The sequence below is a fragment of the Schistocerca serialis genome, chromosome 8 (genome assembly GCF_023864345.2).
Source record: "Schistocerca serialis cubense isolate TAMUIC-IGC-003099 chromosome 8, iqSchSeri2.2, whole genome shotgun sequence".
In the NCBI taxonomy this organism is placed as follows: domain Eukaryota; kingdom Metazoa; phylum Arthropoda; class Insecta; order Orthoptera; family Acrididae; genus Schistocerca; species Schistocerca serialis.
In genome coordinates this window covers 384,550,038-384,577,123 of record NC_064645.1, presented here as the reverse complement: position 1 = coordinate 384,577,123, position 27,086 = coordinate 384,550,038, and the positions used below count along the sequence as shown (strand labels likewise).

At 41.6% G+C, this 27,086-nt stretch overlaps 1 protein-coding gene across 6 annotated transcripts in view; it reads left to right on the top strand.

Moving 5' to 3' along the window:
* Window positions 1-2,459: 2,459 nt before the first annotated feature.
* The window catches only part of LOC126416761 (LIM domain-binding protein 2), a 793,447-nt gene continuing 768,820 nt past the window's right edge, over window positions 2,460-27,086 (top strand). For 3 of the 6 annotated variants that reach the window (XM_050084605.1, XM_050084603.1, XM_050084600.1), the window contains exons 1-2: window positions 2,460-2,952; window positions 3,564-4,221. In XM_050084605.1, coding sequence (XP_049940562.1) covers window positions 2,916-2,952; window positions 3,564-4,221 — 695 coding nt within the window. In that variant the 5' untranslated portion in view covers window positions 2,460-2,915. The remainder of the gene's footprint in view (window positions 2,953-3,563; window positions 4,222-27,086) is intronic. The other 3 variants (XM_050084602.1, XM_050084601.1, XM_050084604.1) reach the window with 3 other exon arrangements.

Genomic DNA, 27,086 nt, shown 5'->3' with positions numbered 1-27,086 from the left:
TCTTACGTGAAATATCTTCCGAAACGGCTCTCAAAGGTATACATTTTCAGTAATAGCTATTTACCAAATGCATGCAAATTTCAACTTCACACGACGCTCCAAGTCTATTTGTTGCTAAAATTCTGCCGGTCTAACCCAAAACTACTACGTACAGCCTAGGTTTCAGATGTCTATATTGTCTTGTTTAACTGTGTCGCATCGGAAAATCATTTCCTTTCGCACGCATTAAACAGATCCGCTAGTAAGCTAACTTTAAGAAACTATAGCACCATACGTTGTATATACACATACTATCTCGCCTAATGACCTCCGAGCTTAACAGCCACTGTACAGCGCCGTAGATGGCCCCACTTATACGCAAACGAAACAATCGATGCTCCGTACCAATCTGGCATACACTTGCAAGATCTCCTTCTATAAAGTGGGAGCCTGTGACGCGTTATTTACGAACTAACTCTTGCTTTCCTACCTTTCCAAAGAGCTTTCTAATGTTTGTTAGATGCTTTATTTTAAACTGTATTATTCTTTCAGTGAATTTGAGTGACCATTTGTCGTTAGATGTTCACTTAAAAGAGGTGGTGAAGATTGGATACCCGCGAGGAACTTTCCATCGCATATTATATACATTTTTTTTAAAGAATGTCTGCTTTATGTTAACATTCACCGTTTCTCACCGCCGTACCCTACAACCACAATCCACATACAAAAGCAACAGCGGGCCGTCATATTTGGCAACGTTGTCTACTCGGCTGATGAGATGACAACCTGGGAGACTGCGGTATTTACAACTCTCCCGCGGCCGTGAGAGGAGCTGCATCATATGTAAAATACAGTCTATTAGAAAGCTCCGAAACAAGAAAAACAAGCGTTCTGTAGTTCTACGATATCTGTTGGTGTGACGATGAACTTGTCACTTCACAATGAATGAATAGATTTAATGCATACAAGCAACCTTCGTTTGCAATTTGCAAATTCTTTAAAAACGACCGTTCTTTTCGTCTGCTTAATTTTTGGTCATTAAGCTCTGAAACTCCTAACAGGGGTGTGTAAAGAGTCTACTGGCTATAGTATCCACTATATACAGGAAATTTTAATATAATAAATTATAACAAAATTGCCTTATGGTACCTGTCAGTTTGAAAGAGGTGAACTACACTGAGAATTAATGAAGAATCGTGGAGCATAAAATCTTATACTGTTTATTTAAGGTAAAATTAATGAGTAAGATTACTCTGTCAAAAGTTTATTTGCTAATGTAAGTGCCAAGCTACTATTAGGCATGATAAACAGAAAATCCATGCGGTGTTTATATAGGTGAAACGAATCATTCCTTAAGTACGATGAGCGTTTTGTGTCCTGCGTACGCAGATTTTAAGCAAGTTAACTGTGACGATGTTTCAGGTATCTTTAATACAAATAATGTCGCTATGTTCATTAAAGGAAGAAGATTACTTCTTCAAGATCCGTGTTATACAGGAAGCCGGTAGCGTCTCTTAGCAGTCCGAAGATGCGTGGGCTGTACGTTTAGCCTGAGGTTAAATGGCATTAACACCTCCTCGTCTTAACATTCGATTACAAACAACGCAGCCGGCTATCGCCCTTAGACAGTCTGCCTCTCTTTAAGATGTGAGAATCTTCTGTCTGCTACACAAGAAAAGTACCGTCAATTATATTAAAAAAAAGTAAAGTTCGCTGCCCGCTACAAGTCGTCGTTTGCTGCTATTTCCAAAAGCGTCCTCTTCAATTGCATTGTGCCTAGTAATGATAGTCGTGTAGTGTTGCGGAATAGGGGGAGGCGGGAAGGGCCAGGGGGGAGAACTTTATTGATTTTTAGGGTGACACTGTCAACCGCCGGTGACTGTGAGTTCACGATGGAAGACATGCGAACGAAAAAATTTGTCAGGTGGATGTAAAGAAAGCTCAACAAAAACGCAAAGTAACAGCTGTCAAGTCACAGAAATTAAGTTTCATTTGGTGACGCCGGTCATCGTCTGCAGAGTGGCTGACTATCTCCGAGGATGTGTGGCACGACAACATGCCCACCGCTGCCTCCCTCAGCCGGTCGCGTCGCGCTGTAAAAATGGCAGCATTCAGTGGCTTCTCGCAGGATAATTTTTGCAGACGGCCCAAGAAGAAAATTAGTTGACACCGCTGCCACGACTTCCCCAACACAAACGGCCCTCGGAAGAGGCAAGAAAGGTGGGCGTTTGCTTTATATTTGAAATGTTACGCTATCTATTTATGTGAGTTTGGAAAAGAAAAATGGTGAATTATATCGGAAGTACTGCCATGCGTTTTAGCGGAGTGTAATTATCTCGCGCCAGTTTTCGGCTTGAAAATCTTCGTAATTTCATATGCTGTGATCTGTATTTAAATCTATAGGTAGAAATAGTGCAGCAGTACCGTGGAAGTGACGTCTGACATGCGTTTGTCCATTATTTCGTGTATTAATGTATACTCTATGTTGATTAAAAATCTGCGTTCACAGTGGTCAGTTTATACGTAAATACGCACAAGATTGTGAATAAGGACTGAAATAAAATGCTTAAATATATTACAGTTATTTCGAAGTATACGTATGTGAATAAATAAGTGATATTTTCTACGAGTGGCATAAGAAGATAAACATAAGCTTGACCTTGATGGTGTTTACTTGCTGCGTTTCTTGAGAAGTTATTAGAAAAGACGAAAATCTGACAGACAGAACTGATGTTTGGCAAAATGAAGGAGAAATTTAGACTAAACATGGAAATGCTCCCGTGCGTCGAGTTTGGTCGATTCGTGATATGTAGTACACGATATTTTCTGAAGGTGTGCGTTCGCAGAAGTATGAACTTCGAGTGGTCTTGGTGCTATGCGTCTACTAAGGCAGAGCATAAAAACATACAAAGTTTGTTAATTTCGACACTGACAGAATGAGACAAGGGCGCGGAGGACAGCGGAACAAGAAATGTAAATTAATATTTAATTTTTACTGGTCTGTAGCCCAAGGTTTAACACAATTATTCTTTATTTATATTAGCAGTTGAAGTAAACATAAAGCTGCCAACTCAGAAAGTTCTTCAGATAAACATTATTTTGTCTTCGTATAAATATTCTTTACTTAATATCGAAAATAAAAGTGGCAAAATATTTATAGTGAACCTAGATTTTGTTTATTGTTTTCATTTTGTATGTGTGTGACAGAAAAGGTTACTGAAACCTTATAGGAATGGCTACGCGGAATTGATTGTTCTATTAGGAACGAAATGCGTATTTGTGCGTAGTTACAGCCAGTGAAACGCTTTTTTTTTATAATTATTATTCGTTCCCCTACAAGTATACTGACAGTGAAGTGAATGAAATATAAACAGAAAGTAAACCATTTTTTTGTAGAAGTATTTTCTCTTCATTAAATGTTGTATGTACACACAGATCATCTAAGATAACCTTAATCTATCAAAGTTACATGTTTCTTTCTTGAGTATTGAGGAAAGGGTAAACTTAACGTTTAGCTTAGAGCCAAAACCATATAATAGCAAACTGCCTGTGCTGAAGAGCTAAAGGTTACTGCAATCTTTCAGGCTGTAGAGGTCGTGGTGCACCACCAATCACGCTGCCAGCAACACTGGAGGACCCTGCTGCCACCTGGAAGGGACCGCCACCCGGTTCGGAGCCCCAGAACTTTTCTCAGAACTCTAATCAGAACTTCTCCGGACCGCCGGCGGGCTTCCAGGGGCCATCGCCCTTCCAGGGCCCGCCGGCCGGTGCCGGCTCACCTGCGGGTGCTCCCCCTTACTCAGGAGGACCACCACCTGGTTCAGGAACACCTCAGTACACTGCTTCACCTGCTCCATCTGGTTCATCAACGCCAGGACCGGGACCACCTCAGTCGGCCGGATTCCCTCCACCTCCGAATAATGGTCCACCTTACAACGGACCTGGTCCCGGCCCCGGGCCATTCGGATCGCCGTCTGCCGGTGCTCCTGGTCCCGGACCTGGACCTCAGTTTGTTGGACGTCCTGGATCCTCAGGACCACCGTTTGTGGGCGGACCTCCAGGTGCAGGGAACCCTCACTTTGCCTCACCGGGACAGCCATTTGGAGGCCCTCAGTTTGGTATTCCTCCTGGTTCACCATTTGGACACGGCCCCGGACACCCAATTCCAGGACCTATTCCAGCACACGGCATGATGCCGGGGCAGATACCAGGACCCAATCCCGTCGACAGGATAGACCAGGGGTAAGTGTTAAATCTGTGTATAACACTCCTTCAAACATGTTCACTCACAACGAACTATTTTGAAAAAAAATTTATGGTTTCCTTAATCTTTTTCTTGGTTTAAAGTGATGTAAACATGTTTGCTGGTGTGCACCATTTTAACTTATTTCATACATTTAAATTCATTGTTCTTGATATTGGTTGTTTTTCATGAATAGGCTCCTTAATTGAAAGCTGTTTGATATTACATATTCGGATAAGAGGATAATAAACTTGACTGTGTGATTTAAGGCTGTGCATACTTGCTTTGAAGGATAACTTGGTAAACAAGCATTTTCTTACACTACTTCAATCAAACATAGCAGCTTGATTTGTGCAGTCCAATGCTTATGGGCACTGTAGTTTTGTCTGTTAAGCAGTCAACGGAAGAAGCAAAAGGATTTTTCATATCACTTAGTGATGTCTTGACACGCGTTACCTTCTGTGAAATAATATAGTTGTGCATTTGAGTTTATAAACAAAATATTTTGTTATGTGACTTTGATGTTTGTAGTTAGACATGTTATTGTCCATTAATCAATAAAAATTCTGTCTTGAATTCATGGAAGTATAGTCAACTGCTGGTTACTGCTGAATTTCTCCTGCTGATACAGTTTGTTATATGCAATAGAGCTACTCCTTTCACTTGTTTTGTCTTGTCCTGTTCCTAGCTTTTTATTTGATGTGAAAACTCAGTGTGCCATAGCATACATAAAATACTTACAGATATGCTGTTTGATATAAACTCTTCCAAATTGTGAGAGAATGGTGCCTCATATTTTGCTGTTTCCGTCGTATTACTGTGAAGATGAGATGAGCCTTTGCTGGTGTACTTCTCTGTTCATGTGCAAGAGACATAGTAGGGCTGTTTGTTACGGAATTTCGTGTCTTTTAATGAAATTTGTTAATAAAAAAATTTTCAATTCAGGGCGGACTTCTTTATCACTTGTGATGTGACGGAAGTTTCAATATATTTTCATTAAGATTGTTGTATGATTGGGAATATGCATGAAGTATTGGACTTTGATCAACATTCTCTTTGTAAGATTTTTTCTTCAGTTTATAATATGTTTTTTTATACCTTTATGTTCTTTATACTTTTGTGTTGTTCTGTGTGACTTCTTGCTGTGAGAAATATTTTGTTGACATTTTGTTATTTTTGACATTATTAAATGCATGAAAGTTATTTCATCTAAATGGTTTACTGAAATTAAAAGATTATTAAGTTTTTGATGCCTTTCATTTTTTTATGTAGGTCCTGTGTAGTATTTATTTCTGTCTTGATTGTTTCAAAACACAGTAAGTTATCATTACTACGATTGACATCCTGGATAGTAAAAGTTTGTTTCTTCTTGTTTTCTCTGGCGAATATTTACAAGAGTTTTTATATAGGGTCACATATTTCCGTCAAACAACCATACATATGTAGGTTCGGAATATGTATTTTTAACTACGAGTGATTACTTCTGCCAGCTCTTCACCTACCTCCACCCCTCCCCCACGGTCCCTACACCTACTGCTCTCTCTCTCTCTCTCTCTCTCTCTCTCTCTCTCTCTCTCTCTCTCTTCCTCAGTGAATGAATAAGCATTAGTTTTTCCCAAGTATCTCAAAAACGTATGTACTGTATGAGAAATCTGGTGGAATGCCATTTACAAGCTATAGTAAGTCAATTTCAATCTGCATCGACAGTGTTTAATGCTAACAAGTACTAAGTACCACATGGGCAAACTATACTATATAACGTTGCTAAGTTTGCTTATGAATCACGCATTGAAATTTTCTGATGTGCCTTAAGACTTTAATGGTCACTAGGAATTCATAAATACGGTTATCAAAGCGTGTTTATAGTTATATACAAGACAAATCAATACACATGTTATGGTTTTAATTCTCTTTTTATATATATATATATATATGCCTGTTCATAACACTACTTCACCACTGGGATAAATGGAAAGTGTCTATTTTGATTAACACAATTTCTTTTCTACACATGTTGACGTCAATCAAAGTTCCTGATATGATGACTCTGATAAGAACCAGCAGGTTTTTATTGAGTAGCAGAGTAAGCTGTTTCAGAAGTTAATGAAATGAAAGGGTATAAAAACTTCATGGCATATTAAAACTGTTGCCAGGCCTTTTGCAGGCAACTTCTCTATGAGGACAGGTTGTGAGACATGCTCCGGTGTCTCAGTCAGTAGTACAGTTGCCTGTGAAAGGCAAAGTTCCCGAGGTTGAGCCTTCAGTCTGGCACACAGTTTTAATTTGCCAGGAAGTTCCATATCAGCACACACTCTGCTGCAGAGTGAAAGATTCATTCTGAATTCTGAAAGATTCATTCTGAATTTTCAAACCAGCCTTCATGTTGTAGTATACTTTAATGGCAAAATTTGATTATTATCATATGCATAATTGTTGTATAGTAACAGTATTATGAAAAGGAAAGTTGCCACTAACCATATAGCAGAGATGGTGAGTCGCAGATAGGCACGACAAAAAGAATGTTACAAATAAAGCTTTCGGCCGGTAAGGACCTTCGTCAACAATAGAAAAAAAACACACACACACACACACACACACACACACGCGCGCGCGCGCGCACACGCCTTTGTGTGCAAACGCAACTCACACATACGACTGCAGTGTCAGTTTGTGTGTGTGTGTGTGTGTGTGTGTGTGTGTGTGTGTGTGTGTGTGTGTGTTGTGTGTTGTGTTCATGTTCACGAAGGCCTTACTGGCCGAAAGCTTTATTTGTGAGATTCTTTTTGTTGTGCCTATCTGCGACTCAGCATCTCTGCTCTATGGTGAGTGACAACTTTCCTTTTCATAATATTGTTACAGTCCGTCCTGGATTTTCCGTTGTTTAATTTTTGTATAGAGGAGTTGGGACAACTGCTTAGTTGTTTACTATAAATAGGTTGACAAAGAAAGTTCAGTAGAATAAGACTGCTAATAATGAAAAAGTATTAAAGTGGAAAATTTATTCTAGAATCGAAAGTGAAACACAGCTTGTTTATCTTGAAGGCATTGTTCAAACATATGAAGTGAAATGAGCCCTTACTCTGACCTGAAGAAAAATAAATGTACAGTTTAGCTATGATATTGTGAGGAAGAAACAAAGAAGGTGTTCTGCTGCAAAGTGCTCAGTGCTCATCGTAACACACAATACTTTACTGATTCTGATTAAAAGACAATTTCACGTGCCCATTTGCATAGTATTCTAAAACCGATAACTAAGCAAATATGTATTTCGTAATATTTTCCATGGATTCTGTAAATTGTGTTAGGTGAATGTCAGAATGTTCTGATTGTAAAGGATACAGCTGATTTTCTTTCCCAATTTGAGCTTGTGCTCCAAGTCTAATAACCTCTTCAGCAGCAGGACATTAAACTAAATTTTTACTTGCTTCTTTCCTTTTGGCCAAATGCAAAATGACTGTCTCTTGGTAAAATTAGTGTTTTACGATGATGGAAATCCTGTCAAAGAAATGACAAACAAGTATTGAAAACAAGCAGCACCCACCCACCCACTTGCAGATGAACAGTAAATAGTGCTTAGGAATACTTAAAATGTTTCAAAATCAGACTGATATTTGTTTCAGGGACAAGTAATAGAGAATATCAAATAGAATAGGTTGCCTGTACCTGCTCGACTATAGTCTGTAAGGGAATCCAACATGCCCCTGCACGGGTGAACATACTTATACTTGCCAGGATGATTTGTGTGATCTGAAAAATATAAGTTTGGACAGATAAACTAGGCTTTGTGCTGTGTAGACCTACACCATTTGATAAGTCCAAACATTTAGTGTTTGGTGTAAAGGCCAAATCGGGCTTGAACGTGTAAATCACAAGCAGTGAGGTGCTAGTCGTGCAAGAGTTTCTAATGTATTTTCACAGGAATGCTACTAATTCATTTGAGAGTACATAAAAATATTTGTTTTAGACACTTAACGTACAGCGGCAAGCATTTCAGTGTTACCAAAAAAAGAGCACTAGCTGTTTTCCAAGTGACCGAGTATCATCACTCGATTCACGAAGATGTCAAGTGGATACTACTTCATGAAGAATTATACATGTATTTATGTTGTCCATTCTAGGCACTGAACACTGTGATTGTGCTTAAATAATGAATTATTTGTGTGGTGACTGTGGTGCATATCTCTTCGGTGTTTTTTAAACTTTTTATTGTGGTGTTAACCAGCTCTAGACCCATTGCTGACCTCTCATGGGTTGGTACATATTTGTAACTATGTGTTATGTACCATGTGTAGCTGGCCGTGAGATTATGGTGCTATCGTGTTATCCCGGAACTTGTGAATATTGCTCTTTAAAATGCTGTATTACACTCTAGTGTGAAAAACACAGCACTTAGATGTACATTGTTTAATATACAAACATATGAAAAGGAATAGATTGCTATTCATCATATAGAAGTGGCACTGAGTGGCAAACAGGCACATTTTTAATACTATTTAGCTATCTGATCAAGTCCTTCATCCGACATAGAACAAACACACACTCTCTCTCTCTCTCTCTCTCTCTCTCTCACTCTCTCTCTTTCTCTCTTGTCTTTGGTCATACAAACCATGCTATCTCTATGTCAAACCATGTGCATTTCACTGTTGAGTTTTCCATACTGAATATAAGATATCCTTATATTCAAAACTTCTAGACTTTAATGACTGCTCCACAATCTCGGCAACTATAGGTGAGTCATTGTAAGTTGATCCCTGACAATTGCAGTGGGCTGGGTGCAGCAGCTTTGCAGGTCTATCTCATCCAGTAAGTTTACACAATTTTGTAAACTTTTCTGTGGAAACGTCTCAGTGTTGTCACAGCTCTGTAGACGGCTGCTGTTTTCACCAGCAGCTGTTAGCGCTTTGCAATTGAAAGCTGGCAACAGCACTATGAACTGGTAGAGTTCTCCTTAAGCTGTCTTGACTGTAGCTGGATATGGTACACAGCACAAAATTGATGTAAATATGAACATTCTGATGATGTAGGCCTGTGCTGGCTTGGAAGCTGTCTATAAAATATTTAAAGGCTCTATAAAGTGATTGGCCACAGTTCACACTCAAAATATACCCTAATCATCAGTTAGTTGTCAACGGTACATGTCACAGAAAAATATTGATTATGAGGCAAAATTTCACTTTACAGACTTCATTAGTTTTACCGGTTTTCTTGTTACTGAAACTGCTAGAAGCACTAGAACATAGTTTGACAACCATGTAGTGGAGTTCAAGGACTCTATATTGTTAAGCACAAGCTGTTTGGGTTTCTTTAAACCTCAGCTGCGCCATGCCCAACAAAACCAAGAAAAGATGTATGGCATGACAGGCGTGTCTGGTATGGACGTCAAACAATGCTGCTCCCCACAACAACAAATAAGCTCCATGTAATGTTGGTACATCTAAGGAAATGGTTCATTTGTGCCCAGCATTGTTTGGGATTCGTTTTTTGTTTTCCATTTTTATTGAATTTCATGTATACACTGGAACTTTGCTGCACACCTATGAACACACTGTGATTTACTGCACTGCTTTACATAGCGAGTACTGAGTGAGGTGATGCAGTGGCTAGCACATTGGGCTCGCATTCGGGAGGACAACAGTTCAAACCCTCGTCCAGCCGTCCTGATTTAGGTTTTCCGTGATTTCCCTAAATTGTTTCAGGAAAATGGTTCCTTTGAAAGAAAACGGCCGATTTCCTTCTCCATACTTCCCTAATGCGAGCTTGTGCTCCACCTCTAATGACCACCCTGTTCACGGGACGTTAAACACTAATCTCCTCCTCCTCCATTGTGAGGAGTTGAAGAATGTTAACATGTTTTGAAAAATTGTTGCAGTGTCCTGTGTAAAGCAATCATATGCAAGTACACAGTTCTCATTTACCTCTCAGTTTACACAGAGAGTTAAGAAGTAGTTTGAATCTTGTCATGTAAGTATATCATCATGGAACCTGACAAATACCTTCCCCCCCTCCGTATATTGTTCTGATTTACAGGAAATGTGCAAAACAACTCTTCAGTGCATGTAGGTCACACACTTATTGTCAGTTCAGCAACTAAGTAGTGTTCCATATTTCACTATCACAACCTTAGCATCACAAATTCTTCACCGAAATTATGAGTCAGTGTGTCAAAGGACAGCTCTTACAAAAAACTGAAGCTACATTAAGGTTACAAAAATCACTTCAAGTGTGATACACATTGATGAATGTAGCTATCTCAGTTCGATACTGCACTTTCCCTTGTTTAGTGGCTTACTGTTATACAGAAAATATTAAAGAGTCTATCGTTTGACCTTTCATGACTTACTAGTCTTAACATCTGCGTTACAGAGAAAATAGACACACAGTTACATGTTTGTAGGTGCCGCCAATTCCTGCAGCAAGTATATAAATGTGTTATAAATTCAGGAACTTTTTTGTTTTTACAAGGCATTTCAATGTATAAAATGAATATTTACATATTTCTTTGGTTTGTTATCATCTACACCATTAAAGTATCTTACGGGATTTAAATTTTGTAATCAGCTGTGAACTCTCTTCTTTTTCTCAGTTTGAGCCCAAGTTTATTTTTTGTAAGAGAACAGGGGGGGGGGGGGGGGGGTTCAAAAACTGCTTGGCAAATCATGCTTAAAGCATAGGAATATAATAACTCAGTTACAATGGTAATATCTATGCATTATGTTATTACTATTTTTTTAAAAAAAGAGGGAGATCATCAGTACTTCTCTCTCTCTCTCTCTCTCTCTCTCTCTCTCTCTCTCTCTCACTGTATCACTGTTTAAAATCTTGCTAGAGAATGAGGCATATAATTCTTTGTGATATCTCTCCTGCCTGAGCTGAGAGTGCCGTTTACGAACTGCATTACTATGCAGAAAGAATTGCTGTAACTATGTACCAACAGTTCTACCACATTAGTCTGGCACACGAAAGTACTGTGCCTGTATTTGCTGGTTTCAGATGTCACACGGTGTGTTCAGTTCTCTCACATAAAATTGAATTTGACTTTCTGGTTGATACTTTGTAGGCAATGGACACCATTCATATGTGAGGCTGAAATTGTTTAATGGGTTTTTAAGAGCAGAAACAATGTTAAGTGATCGAATGCCGATATTTGCTTGCTTTTGAAGAAGAGAATTAGTCTTGATCTTTGTTATAGTTCGTTGTACTGGTGACGCTGCTGGTGCAGCAACTGCTACAGTTACAACTGTCAAATCCAAATCCTCATTGTAGTGTTCATCAGTAATTTAGCTTGCATGTGACTGATGTATGAGGAAGCAGTTCAGATAGTCCAAACGTAACTGAATTTCTTAGCAAACATAACTGAATTTCTTACTTCACAATCTGTAGTAGGTAGACTGTTCCATGATAGCACTTTATTATTATTATTATTATTATTATTATTATTATTATTATTATATGGAAGGACCTTTGTAGACCTTCGTGGAAAATTTAAATTCTACCAATTTGAGCCCAGACAATTGTGTTTCTGGGCAATACTCATACTAACTAGACAATCAAGGCATTCCTAACAGGCCAGTCCCAATGTTTCAGACTATTGTTACGTCTCTCAGACTTTAAAATTACACAGAGGCCCTTCTGCACACATTTCTGCACTGGGCTCCTGTGGATGAGGATGTGTTGAAAAATGGTTTAGGTATAGCCTAGGTATCCTTTCCGTAACTACTCTTTCACTCTGTTCCAGTGGGTTAGCTACAGTTTAGTTTTGTTAAAACATTATCAGTGCTATTCACAGGTAACAAAAATACAGGCAGACAGGCTGCAAAAGGCAAATGTAAATAACTGGAAGAAAATGCAAGAATTGGAAACCGAAGGTGTCTTCATCGGCCAATAGAGCAAGAAGGAGTAGAGGAAATGAGAATAAACAGGGATTACGTAAGATGAGTCATCCTGGGCTCCCAGTAAGTGTAGGAAATTAACTGTGAAATGCTACCAAAGGGATATGGAGAACTGAGACATTTGAAGTGCTAGGAAAGAACAGTGGAAAAGTCAAGAGATCAGTAGGGGATTTGTTGAAGTGGGACCAGATAGACAATAGAAAATACTAGCATCAAGGAAACCACACAAGACAAAGTTGTAATGGCTTAATGATCCATAAGGAAGATTATTTGCAAAGCACCATCTCAGTGAAATACAGACGTAGCTGCAAAATAGGGGATGTATTGCAGATTGTAAATTCCTTCATTCTAAAACAGAATTTGATACAAAGGATGTGTAAGAGAGACTAGCAAAAGGCAACTGACATAAGTAATTTAATTTGTTTGTTTGACAACTATTTGCTAAATGGAAATTTTTCTGTATAAGTTCGGTTAAATTTTCCATTTTTGTGAACTATTTTTTAATATATCATTAAACATAGCCGTAGGGAGATGCTGTCTACTTAAAAAGAAATAAATTGTGTACCTTGGCTACTGGCTTTCAAAATATGTTATACGGAACAAATGAAGGGCAGATTAACAAAATTTCAGTACAATCAAAATCATTGGATTGAACTAAATTGTAGGTAAACATTGTGATGTATCCAGTATTGGGTGAGGAGCATACCGTGGAACTCCAGCAACTGTACAACACAATTAAATGAGATATGCTGTAGATTTGGAGTAATTTCCAGAAGTGTAATGTAGTCAAAAGATCTCTTTCAAGAGACCCATGATGAAAATTTTGGTAAACATTTTTGGAATACAGTGATCAATTGTTATATTTAGATTAAAGTTCAGTCTTGATCACGTTATGTCTGTTTTAATGGGTAACCGGTTTCGGGTTTTTTTATAAAACCATCATCAGACCCATTGGCTCCCTTGGGTTGGTAGGTGGAGCTCTCCTTGCTGCTGTGCAGTCAGTTGACTGCACAGCAGCAAGGAGAGCTCCACCTACCAACCCAAGGGAGCCAATGGGTCTGATGATGGTTTTATAGAAAAAACCGAAACCGGTTACCCATTAAAACAGACATAACGTGATCAAGACTGAACTTTAATCTAAATAAACCATGATGAAAAGTTTTGAGAAGTCTGATGCTCCTCTCAATCCATCCCCTGGTTTCACCATAGCCACTGAAGTGAAAAATTTAATGTAGGTTTCTGTTTGATAATATTCTCAGAATATAATTTTTCATCAGGAGATTTGGAGGATATAGGCAGTAACACGTTGACTGTAACATGCTTACTGGTGGATGTTTTACACCAGGCATGTGATGTTAGACATGAGGCTCTGCTGTGACTGCTGATGGCTACGCGATGTCAGGCACGCAGTTCTGCTGTGGCCGTTGCCGATCATAGGGCAGTCAGCATGTTCACAATATTTTCAAAAGAAACATTTATATTCATGAGAGATCGATGATTAGACATGAGTCCATTCTATGTTTTTCATTTTTTATAGAAGTAGGTCTTTGTGGGGTAATTTCTTTGGTGCAAAATTTTGGTGTTTGGTACTCTCAAAGGACAAGAAAGGTATTTACCTTCGTAGGGTGCAGATATGTAAGCAATAACTAAATTTTGTCATATTGTGCTGTAAAATGTTCCTGTATTTTGATAAACTTGTGTTCATCATTATCAGTTCTGTCTTCTTTAGGTGTGGACAGAACTTTTTGCAAATATTCCTAACGCTCCTGATGATGGTAATGATTTGCTGAAATCAACCATGTGAACATTTTTATAATAATTACAAATCATGTCTAAATGAAGAGAGAAATACTGAACAGTATGTGTGTGGTGTTTTGTACTTATCATAGACTGATGGTAAGGTAAAGGACTCCACAACCTGAAGATTCGTTTGAATGCTTTAGAACATTATTAGGCGTGGCCTATTGGATGTTTGATTCTCCAATCTTTGAGCCATCTTACACAGCCAGTTGTAGGGGGGAACTACAGTTTAACATTGACTCCGAACCACAATGCAACTTGGAATTTTTACATTCACAAGTTACTACTAGAGGTAAAAGAATCAATGAACAACAGACAAAGATCCTAGGAGCAAATGTGGATTTGTGGTCTGGCAATTTTCCTCTTAGTCGCCAAATAGGGGTCGTAAATGTTCACATGTAATGGCACAAAATAAAAATTGTATGCAATTTTGTACCTGTATACATTTATGAAGGATTTATACTGCATATAACGCACTACAGTGTTTCAGCTCCTTATGGCACATTTATAGAAGTAATTGTTGTATCTGTACATGAAGTAGCAGGAATCTGAGTAGTATTGGCTAGGTGTGAGGAAGAGAAAAATTGTGGGGACTCAGAGAGAAAATAATGTTTCATGCTTCTATGTAGAAAATAATTTATAGAAACTTATTTATTTCTTAATGAGACAACTAAAGGTCAGAGTTTGTGTACTTAATATGCATCAAGATTCTCATCAGCGATATCACTTTTATGTAACAAAGGAGTTCTTAATTTAGCTTGAAGTTTTAATTAGAGAAGTGTGTTAAATATGGAACGAAAGTTAGCTACAATGGCTTCATACCGCAAAATTAGAAATGGCTGAATCGATCACAAATCAGTGTTCATATGTCACCACAATGACTTGCCTATACATGGAGTAAATGTTGCTAATGATGAACGTAGACCAAAGGCTACACTACAGATCAGTCCGTTACCCATCATTTACTTGATTTTCACATTCATTTGCTTCACCAGGTCACAACCAGATTGGCCTCATCCAACCTAAATTAGATTTCAGGATACTCTACATGTCTCTCTGTCCCCACCACCGAGATTTGAGTCGAGGGGGCAGGGGGAGGAATATTGTACACAAACCACATTGCATTCGTTCTGTGGCAGATGAGTTGCTCTCAAATGGTTTGTTGCTCAGTGTGAGTCTGTCTTCAACATACGGTTTTTTGAAGAATACGATCCACGTACATTACATATTAAAAGGTCAATAACGATCACTCACTGTCGACTGAATATCAGCACAGTATAACTTCACTTAACCTGGTACCAAATGATAAAACTGACTTTATGAGGTATCATCAGTAAAATAGAAAGTTGGAAAATAGTGTAAGAATTAAAGAACTGGGAATGACACGATATATCAACAGCTGATGCAACATTCGTGATTAATTTTCTTGACAAAGTTTGTGTGATAAATTGCTGATAAATCAACTGAATATTTCAATTTGTAGATATTTATTTGCTGGAGAAAATATTTATGTACAAACACTTAACAAAAAAATAGATGGCAATACATAGAACATTTTCAGTATATCCATTGTGTTTTGTTCAGTTCCTAACTAGCAGATAACATCAAAAACTACTGTATTTTGCTCTGGCAATAGAGTTTATTTTTTCACTTTTAAAAAAGCTTGTTTAATGAAAATTCTTTCATCAGTTTATGTTCTTGATTTGTCAAATAGTAGGCTTTTTTGTTTTCTCAGGTATTTTAAAACCCAAATTAGTTTTCACATTGAGTTAGGGAAAGAACGCTCATAGAAAAACTATCCGGGTTCTCGTGGAACCTTTGCAATATGTCTCGAAAAATGAACGCTAAGACGACACACTATTATCAATGCCGCCACCCTGCCCTCCCTCACCACCACTGCCGCCAGTGTCAAAACTTTATTCCCGAGAAACGTAGACATTGACGTCTCGTTTCTTGCCGGCCGTATGAACGCCCCCATTTGAAATTCATTGAGGAATGTTTTGACATTCCGTTCCCTCAAATGTGAATCGACCGTAAGAAACTTAAGACGCAGGAGGTAAAGCCACGCGCTGCCTAATAGCTGAAGTGTAAGCAAGGTTGAGTATCCTGTCTCCTCGGGGTGACTGGTCGGCACGTGTCGGTAGGTAAGGAGGGGTGAGGTATGAGGTGGGAGAGGGTGTTTGCTGCGCAGGCGCTGCAGCAGCTGCACCAGCTGCACCCAACATCCCCCAGCTGCAGCAGCTGCTACAAACCCGCTGCCTTTGTTAAGTGCTGGAGCCACGTACACGCTCTAGTGTCTTCTCTTGGGCCTACATACTTAGTGTTCAAAAACTCTCACTTCATATAAGCCCTTATAGTAATGAAAACTCAAAAACACTATTGCGTAACGGAAATAAACAGTCCTGAACATCATAGTACGAATGTGCTTATTACGGTAGTTTGCCGGCACAATTCTTTAAACACGAGAGATATTAATATCAACGGAACGGGAGAAGACAGCTTAGTTAAATAAGTAAACATTGTAAACCATTTGGATAGACAGATGTAAAACGACAATGAAACAATGGCTTCTGTGAAGAATAAACAGGGGTGTAAGAGGAAATGAATGCCAAGATTTTAAACACGGCTGAAACAGCGACTGTTGAAATTCTTCGCGGTAAATGAATGCCACCATTTCATAATAGGTACAATAAGTGACTTGGTGTTACAGTGGCTCGTCTAAGAATCCAAAGGTGCCGGGTTAAACCCCAAGTGAGACCTAGGATTTTTGTCTGTCACTTCTGACTATGTTTGCTAGTGAAAAAAGTGCCGAGTTTCATGGTTCGGAATTCACATTAAACTGTAGATCTCCTTGTATGAGGACGTGCTGAGGAGTGATTCCTCCGAATATTTATGTGAAAACTCTCATAACTTTTTAAATAAACATTTTTAACGCTCTACATTTTATTCTTCATGGTTACACATTTGCAGTCCTCTGCCGCCAGAGGGCCCCGAATTGTAGCGTGTAACGTGGCGGTGTGTACTGTAAGTACGTCGGTGCGTGAGAAACAGCCTGCTGTAATAAAGTTTCTAACAGCAGGAAACTTCGTCCACACATGGAGAGCACCCTCTTCCTCAGCATGGCAATTCCATGCCACACAGGAACGCCGCGTCATCTGCAGCAATCCGGCGCCTTGGATTCAATGTCATCGACCATCCTCCGTGCAATCCCAACATGCCACCATCCGATTTTAATCTGTTCCAAAACGTAAGGAACATCTTCGAGGACTTTTTGATAGTGATGAGGCGGTGCAAGTAGAGGCGAGGCTGTGGCTCCGTCTACATCGTGAAACGTTCTACAGTGACGTTATCAACGAACTGGTCTCTCGTTGGGAGGAATGTGTCCGTTGTCAGTGTGTGACTATATTGAGAAATAATATGTAGACATGAAGAATAAAAATCTAGAATGTTAATAAGGTTTGCTTTATTTAAAGAGTTGTAAGAGCTTTCACATAAAAAAATCGGAGATATTAGCTTTCAGAACGACCTCGTAACTGGCTAACTAAGCCAGTTTAAAGACCAACAGAAGGCGAAATCACATCACTTCCAATAGGACCATACCTAACAAAGCACTGTTGTGTTCAAACCAATCTTCGGGTTGCGGAGAGCTCTATCTTTACCTGAAATGTTCGTATCTGAAATATAGTAGTGCGTATCAGATTTGTGCATATTATTTTGCTGTGATGCGGGTAACTTTCAAATACATGCGAATACCGTCTGTACTCACTTTGTAGAAGATTTTTACGTGATTAACAACAGGAAAGAAATCTGGGTAGTTGAAGGTACAATCTCTCTATCCAGGGACATCTCGCTCTTTCTTTTGCAAGAAGAGCGAAAACATTTTGAAGTTACACGACGAATGGCTCTGCGTTCACTTCCTACTTCTCAACACCCATTATACATCCCATGCGAGCCGCCCCGTTAGCCGCGCGTGTTAACGCAACCTTCCCGGGGAGAAAAGGTGTGCTGGTGTGCCAGCCTGGAAGTGCTTTTTAGGCAGTTTCTCACATCTCACAAGTGAATACGTGGCTGGTTCCCATTTTACGCTTTGGATACACGCTCACACTTGAACCAGAATTTACTCTATACGCAGATAGATTGTGTACAGTGCTTCCGCCCTCGGGGGTGTGTTGTAGACGGATGACCTTAGCTGTTTGGCCTCCTTAAACATTCAGAATCTGAAAATTCCATGCGAGATAGACTGCAGCGTGGACTGTCTGGGATAGTCCGTTAACACGACGTGTGAGGCATGCTGCTTCTGCGTTCTAATCGAAGCTGTGCTCAGTGCTACAGAAGAGAAAACGTTCTCTGGGTATGTTTTCGTACGGAGTACGCAGTCTTCGTAGGACTTCTTTCTTGAGTTACTTCATAAGAAAACGAAATCTCGCTGTGTCGTGGTTTGCTATAGCCCAGTATTTCGGCTGTAGTTTTGTCGTTGTGGATACGATATGAGATCATTGATATCTAGAACGAAAAAAAGGTGTAACACATCCCGGGATTGTCACCGTAACAGCGCGTGCCCCTCCCCTCCCCCCCCCCCCCTCTCTCTCTCTCTCTCTCTCTCTCTCTCTCTCTCTCTCTCTCGTGTGTGTGTGTGTGTGTGTGTGTGTGTGTGTGTGTTAAAATGGTCGGCATGCCTTGAAATAAAAACGTCTTTGATTTGAAGATATTTATCGTATCATATACGTTTTCATTTCAAGCTATATGGTGACCTATTTGAATTTAATGTACCGCATGTTCTGGTAAGGTTGGACTTTTTTTTCGTCCTAGTTACAGAATCCTACTCGTGTGATGGTACGATATAACGCCTTTCGCCAGGAACATCGGACGACGTTACATGTTGATATATTCCACGCTGCTGGATGGATTATGTTTACAAATTGAAACACATGACGTAATTCTTTGTGCGATGCTTCTTGTTAATGTGCAAGGGGGCGAAATTAACTAATCACCCATAAAATAAAGTAAGAGTATTCATATCGAATAAAAAAAACAGCCTCACGCAGGAAAATTATTTATTTCAAGAAATATAATCCTACCCTGGCGCAAAGATCCGCCTGCGATGTTTATCCGATGTCCACGCGTGATGTCATAGACTTGTTTGTTCGTCTGCCCTCCCCACTTTTCTCCATTTTAAGTACCTGAACAATTCTCTTTATCATCCATCCTTACGTTATCGCTTATGACGTAACTGTTCGCGGTTCGAACTAATAATGTTGATTTTTATTCTGTACAATACGTAGACGTAACTTCGTGGTATTATCATGTAATAGTTACAGCTATCCGATTCAGATGCAACTGAAGGAACACTTATGGACGCTATACTAAGTTTTATACAAGGACACCAACTTACAATGTTTTTTTTCTTCATTAACTACAGGTAATCCAAGCTTTATTGTTAGTAATTTTATGAACCCTACTCACATGCCTTTGATTATCACTTCTTTGTGCACTGTCTCGTAATATTTTTCCTCAATTTTCTCTGTGCCTTGTCGAGCAACTTAATTTATTCTTCAGAATAAAAATAAGTTTCTCATTCCGCAACGCTGCGATGAAAAATCGTTAGAGTTGAAATTTACCATAGTGTTTAAGGGCGATGGTCGTAACCACTGAATTATCCAGACACAAATCGTAATCTATCGGAGATCTTCATTCTGCCAGTGCCTCTCTGCTACTTTCCGAAGAACAGTCTTTCTTGAGTAAAGGCCCGCGTCCAACACACAGCTTTGATGTATCGCAGAAGCTCATTTATCTTCTTTTCCAGGGAAATAGGGAGTTCTGGACGTTGAGAGTTGCGAATGTGACTAACCATCTGTTAATCGTTCAATAACATTTTTGGACATAATTATTAAATTGTATTATTAATAATATTGCTAAACTTACTGGACAAAATATTACCCCGTTACAGAGAGTACGCTGGTCGCTATGGAACTCTAGATGGTTTAAAACTGGTACTTGGCGACCATGTGACCCTTCACTGTTGAAGTCAGTCATGCCAGTGACGCGATTTGTATGTGCCAGACGGTTGTATGGAATCAGCGCAGCAAGACGGGCCGAAGTGGAGAAGGCACATAATGGCAAAAGGAGCTATCGTCTTTCGACGTGGCTGTGACCGCACCGCGAATGAAAGTGCCAAATTGTTGGTGTATAGACCTGGATTGTCTAACGCGTCTACAGGAAATGGTAGCACACGCGCAGCCCTGTGACACGGCGTAAGAACAGTGGTCGTAAAAATAGCGAAACCTACAGTGAACGGAAACTATTGTCTCACCTTGTCAATAACAATCAGTTTCATTGTTGTCAGCTAAGTACGGTGTATCTGAACCAGCTTCCGACGGAACATGTCAAGGGATCTTCGTGCAACGGACATTAATTGTAGTAAACTACCTCGCAAAAGACCATTTTCACATCGGGTCATAAAACTTGCACGTCTTCAATGGGCCAAACAATGTTTTGGGGGTGTTAACCCGGGTTCACTCATTCCAGGGTACTGTGAATGTGAGCCAAGATGTTTTATTTCAGCATTCTCGATGACCAAGTTTTGCTCGTTCTTAATTTTCATGGTGAATGTGCTATCTAAAAAAGTTCCGATTTCCAGGATGACAGCTATTTTTACAGGCCTGTGCGCATACGTTTCGTTCCTGGTTTGACGAACACTCAGGCACTTTATCGCCCTTTGACTGACGCACGAAATCGCCTGCTCTTTATCCCACAGAAAATGCCTGGGACTAATCTGAAACAGCGTGTGAAATGTAGTAATCAACAACCCCTCATGTTGTCATATCTACGGGATTTAATCGTCAATGAATGGCTTCAGTTGGACATAGCGTACCTGAAGAAACTAGTAGACTCTTTTCCTCGCTGAATTTAGGCTATCGGCGTGATATATCCGGAGGAGGGGGATGGGGTGACTAATTTTACTGTCCGGCTTGCTTATTTTGTGTCAGTTTTGATCGCATAATATGGTCAGCGTACTTAAAAGGGGAAAAGGAGGGGTCTAACTTCCCGACGACGGTAGTGACATTTCAGATAGAACACAAGCTCGGATTGTAGTGGGAAGTGGGAGGAAATCAGCGAGAATTTAAGTCTCGATAGTCGGACAGGGATTCGAAACCTCCTCCCGATGGGCGGGACCAGTTTCATGTCCACAAAGCCACTTCGTTTGCAGACAGAAGCAGTGGATATTACACAAGTAAAATAACAAGCCTGCCGTTACGTCACAGGGGATGCATGGCGTCTATCTACGTCTATGCGCGACGTCTCCTTTCGGCAAGTGGGGCATACGAAGAAAGACTTCATAAACCTCCGTATGCCGTATGAGCTCAAACTTCTGATTTTCTCGTCGTGGTCATTTCGCAAGGCATGGAAGTAATATGTTTCCTTCTTCGAATGTACATGTTCGATATTTCAACCATATACCTCTCAATGATAAGCATCGCATCTCTTGTAGCGTTCGAAACTGTAATTTTGTTGATCTTACTTAGCGATCCCGTGACAGATCACCCCCTTCTCTTCTATTAATATTATCTGGTAAAGACACCAGGCTGACGGCAATACTTAAGAATCTGTCCAACAAGAATTTTGTAAGACACATCTTTCGTAAATGAATTAAATTTCCTTAACGTTCTTGGAATGAAAAGATACGGTTATTATGAGAAGCATTTCTGCAAAGCATTCTTCGCCAGGTAGTGGCGTGCGGAGTAAGCATGCCGATGTAGAAAGAAAAATTGTGTTTTTGGAAGTAAAGGGGCAAGTGAGTGGTAGACTAATTCTGCAGGAGCGGCGTGTAGAGTTTGCACGTGCTGGGAAAGTGTCTAGCGGCACACAGCAAGTGCCGGCTGCGCCCGCCTCGCACGTGTCGCGCAGCGCGCTCTGCTCCGCCCCCTGGCGCCAGTCGGCCAATGGGAGGAGGCCGTTGTCGCGTGGCAGCGGCGTGTGGCGCCCCACATCGATACTCGAAACGCGCCGGCCGCCATCCGGCGCCGGCTCGCACGCTGCTCTCGCTCGTCTGTCGATTCTGCATGTCGATGTCTCGCACTTCAGCGTCTGCCGCGCCACGCCGTAAAACTTCTCTCGTGTCACATTCTCGAGCCAGCAGGCATGATAATCATTAAGTATTCACATTCACTGTGTAGTACACGGCACACCGTTGAATCTTGTCGAATATTTACATCATTTTCGTTTATAAATTTGCAATCACAGCTTCGAGGTGTTACAATCCTACTCGGAGCAGTTTTCTGCCTGGAGCTGACATGTTTCTTCTGGGAAGTGCACTGAGGTGACGAAAGTCATGGGATAACGATATGGACATATAGAGATGGCGGTAGTATAGCGTACACAACGTATAAAAGGGGAGTGCATCGGTGGCGCTGTCATTTGTTTTCAGGTGATTAATGTGAAAAGGTATCTGACATGATTATATCCGCACGACGGGAATTAACACACTTTGAACCCGGAATGGTAGATGGAACAAAACGCATGGGCTGTTCCATTTCGGAAATCGTTAGGGAATTCAATATCCCGACATCCACAGTGTTAAGAATACCAAATTTCAGTCATTATCTCTCATCATGGACAAAGCAGTGGCCGATGGTCTTGACGGCCGAGAGCAGCAGTCTTTGCGCAGAGTTGTCAGTGTTAACAGACGAGCAACACTGCGTGAAATAACCACACGTATCAATGTGGGACGCACGAAAAACGTATTCCTTGGGACAGAGCGCCGAAATCTGTCGTTAATGGGCTATGACAGGAGACGACCGATGCGAGTGCCTTTGCTAACAGCACGACATCGCCTGCATTGCCACTCCTGGGCTCGTGACCATATCGGTTGAGCTCTGGACGAGTGGTAAACCGTGGCCGGGTCAGATGATTTCGTAATTCAGTTGGTAAGAACAAATGGTAGGGTTCGAGTATGGCGCATACCCCACGAAGCCATGGACCCGAGTTGTCATAAGGTATTGTACAAGCTGGTGGTGGCTTCATAACAGTGTGGGCTGTGTTTATATGGAATGGACTGGCCCAACTGAACCGATTATTGACTGGAAATGGTTATGTTCGGCTACTTGGAGACCATTCATGGAGTTCGTGTTCCCAAACAAAGTTATGTCACGGAGCTACAGCTGTTCCCCATTGGTTTGAAAAACATTCTGGGCAGTTCGAACGAATGATTTGGCCGCCCAGATTTCCCGACATGAATTCCGTCGAACATTTATGTTGCAATTATGAACGGCTGTATATGCAGCACGGCTCAGTATTTCTGCAGCAGACTTCCAACGACCTGTTGAGCCCCTGCCACGTCGAGATGCTCTAGTACACCCGGCAAGATGAGGTCTGACACGGTATTAGGAACTATCCCAGGAAATTTGTCACCGCAGTGTATCTCGCATCCTTTAGGAAGGAACTAGGCTACGGAGGGTATTGTATTGTATTGTATGGTATGTTAACCGGGGACCTTGAAACGACGGAGAGGCTCCGTCGTCGCCGCAACCGCAGTGGTCCACAACCCCACGACGACTACCGCAGTACACTTCACCCCTCCGCCGCTCCACACCGAATCCAGGGTGGTTGTGCGGTTCGGCCTCCGGTGGATCCCTCCCCCCCCTCCCAGGCAACGTCTCACACCAGACGAGAGTAACCCCAATGTTTGCGTGGTAGAGCAATGGTGGTGTACACGTACGTGGAGAACTTGTTTGCGCAGCAATCGCCGACAAGGTGTAACTGAGGCGCAATAAGGGGAACCAGCCCGCATTCGCCGAGGCAGATGGAAAACCGCCTAAAAACTATCCACAGACTGGGCGGTTCACCGGACCTCGACACAAATCCGCCGGGCGGATTCGTGCTGGGGACCAGGCGCTCCTTCCCGTGCGGAAAGCCTTGCGTTGGACCGCACGGCCAACCGGGCGGGCAGGCTACGGAGGGTACTTTGTATACCATTGATACTTCCCCACTTTTCCGTTCCAGTCGCGAATGATACGCGGAGAGAACGATTGTTGCTAAGCGTTGGTTTGAGCTTGAATCTAATTTTACCGTCTAGCCTTTCTGAGAAATGGGCAGGGATAACCAAAACTCCACCGACAAACTTTTAGTGGTTGTTCAGGGATGTGGTCTGAGTAATTTAGTTTGAGAAACCCACGGGGCCTGGCGGCTCTTCAGAGTTACTGCATTTCGTTCCGTTTAATGGCTCAGTTAGCTTTGTATTTGTATTGCACTGAAAACAGAGCACTATAGTGCAAATATCGACGGTGTACGCTGTGTGCCTTCTTTTTGTTCGCTCGCGGTATCTGTTGATCTTAATACACTACTGGCCATTAAAATTGCTACACCAAGAAGAAATGCAGATGATAAGCGGGTATTCATTGGACAAATGTATTATACTAGAACTGACATGTGATTACATTTTCACGCAGTTTGGGCGCATAGACCCTGAGAAATCAGTACCCAGAACAACCACCTTCGGCCGTAATAACGGTCTTGATACGCCTGGGCATTGAGTCAAACAGAGCTTGGATGGCGTGTACAGGTACAGCTGCCCATGCAACTTCAACACGATACCGCAGTTCATCAAGAGTAGTTACTGGCGTATTGTGACGAGCCAGTTGCTCGGCCACCATTGACCAGACGTTTTCAGTTGGCGAGAGATCTGGAGAATGTGCGGGCAAGGGCAGCAGTCGAACATTTTCTGTATCCAGAAAGGCCCGTACAGGACCTGCAACATGCGGTCGTGCATTATCCTGCTGAAATATATATAAATGACCTAGTAGATAGTGTCGGAAGTTGCATGCGGCTTTTCGCGGATGATGCTGTAGTATACAGAGATGTTGCAGCATTAGAAAATTGTAGCGAAATGCAGGAAGATCTGCAGCGAATAGGCACTTGATGCAGGGAGTGGCAACTGACCCTTAACATAGACAAATGTAATGTATTGCGAATACATAGAAAGAAGGATCCTTTATTGTATGATTATATGATAGCAGAACAAACACTGGTAGGAGTTACTTCTGTAAAATATCTGGGAGTAAGCGTGCGGAACGATTTGAAATGGAATGATCATATAAAATTAATTGTTGGTAAGGCAGGTACCAGGTTGAGATTCATTGGGAGAATCCTTAAAAAATGTAGTCCATCAACAAATGAGGTGGCTTAACAAAACACTCGTTCGACCTATAATTGAGTATTGCTCATCAGTGTGGGATCCGTACCAGAGCGGTTTGACGGAGGAGATATAGAAGATCCAAAGAAGAGCGGCACGTTTTGTCATTCGTGCACCCAGGTTCGTCGTTGAGTACACCATCGCATGCGCTCCTGTCTGTGATGCAGCGTCAAGGGTAAGCGCAGCCGTGGTCTCCGAGCTGATAGTCCATGCTGCTGCAAACGACGTCGAACTGTTCGAGTAGATGGTTGTTGTCTTGCAAACGTCCCCATCTGTTGACGGATGGAGACGTGGCTGCACGATCCGTTACAGCCATGCGGATAAGATGCCTGTCATCTCGACTGCTAGTGATACGAGGCCATTAGGATCCAGCACGGCGTTCCGTATTACCCTCCTGGACCCACCGATTCCATATTCTGCTAACAGTCATCTGATCTCGACCAACGCGAACACCAATGTCGCGACACGATAAGCCGCAATCGCGATAGGCCACAATCCGACCTTTATCAAAGTCGGAAACGTGATGGTACGCATTTCTCCTCCTTACAAGAGGCATCACAACAACGTTTCACCAGGCAACGCCGGTCAACTGCTGTTTGTTTATGAGAAATCGGTTGGAAACTTTCCTCATGTCAGCACGTTGTAGGTGGCGCCACCGGCGCCAACCTTGTGTGAATGCTCTGAAAACTTAATCATTTGCATATCACAGTATCTTCTTCCTGTCGGTTAAATTTCGCGTCTGTAGCACGTCATCTTCGTGGTGTAGCAATTTTAATGTCCAGTAGTGTCGTAATGTCCTCCTTACCTAGTTGTGCTCAAGTTTGCATTTAATGCTGCTTGGTTCTGAGTAGGGTTTTGTTTTCCGGCAGTGTCAGTGTGCGTTAACAGTGATACGCAGCAGTACTGCGGTCATACGCACCTCTTCCATGCAATGGAAGAGCGGCACAAGGACTCTGTGCCGAGCGGTTCCCTCACCGACGGTAACCACGTCACAGTACTTTGCCTCTGTACATAGACGCCTACGAGAACCTGCATTCCTCTTGTTAGAATGGAAAATACGAGCTGACCGATATGGAGGAGAATGCGTTACACGCGATATGTGAATTTCCTGCCGCTAGTAGTGGGCACATTCTCTAAATACAAGCCAATAAATAGATTTGAGACTCTTTCATGAAGAACAATTGCACCACATATAATCCACTGAAGGCGCAGTGATTGCACCCAGCGGACTTCCCCTTTTCGAGTGGCTTTCGCATACTGGATCCTACAGCACTGCATAGAAAACTCCAGTTTTCCTGCATTCGTATTGTTTTCATAGGGGCCATGTTTACAAGAGAGGGCAACATTAGGAATACCCATGTATGAGATGATGAAAATCCGCACTCACTGGTGTGTCGATCCTATAAACAGAAGTTTGCTGTGAATGTATGGACTCGTACTGACCACGATTTTGTGACTGGATCTTAACTACTTCCTGATAACTGACTGGAGTCGTGTTCGAAACGTTCCTGCAGCGTCTCCTCCCACAGTTCCTAGGATTCGTCACTTGATGTGTTTGCAACACGACGGGGCGCCGGCACACATTGCACTTGATGTTAGGAACCACGCTGAAGTACAGTTTGGACGACAATGGATTGGTCGCGGTGGTCCTATTCCGTGGCCAGGCCAGTCACCATACGTGACACCACGTGACTTCTTCCCCTGGGGGCATGTGAAGAGCCTAGTTCACGAGACTCCGGCCGATACTCACATGAACGTGGTTGCAAAGATCATCGCAGCCGCGGAAGTAGTCCGACAAACTCCTGGAATTCTGGAGCGTATAACACAGTTGATATTGCATCACTGTACACTGCCGTATTCATGATGGTCGACATTTTAAACAGCACCTGTAAGGGAACGATTTTGCGTGTGTTTCACGCTGTACTGAACGCTAACGGAACAGAGTTCAAATGGTTCTGAGCACAATGGGACTTAACTTCTGAGGTCA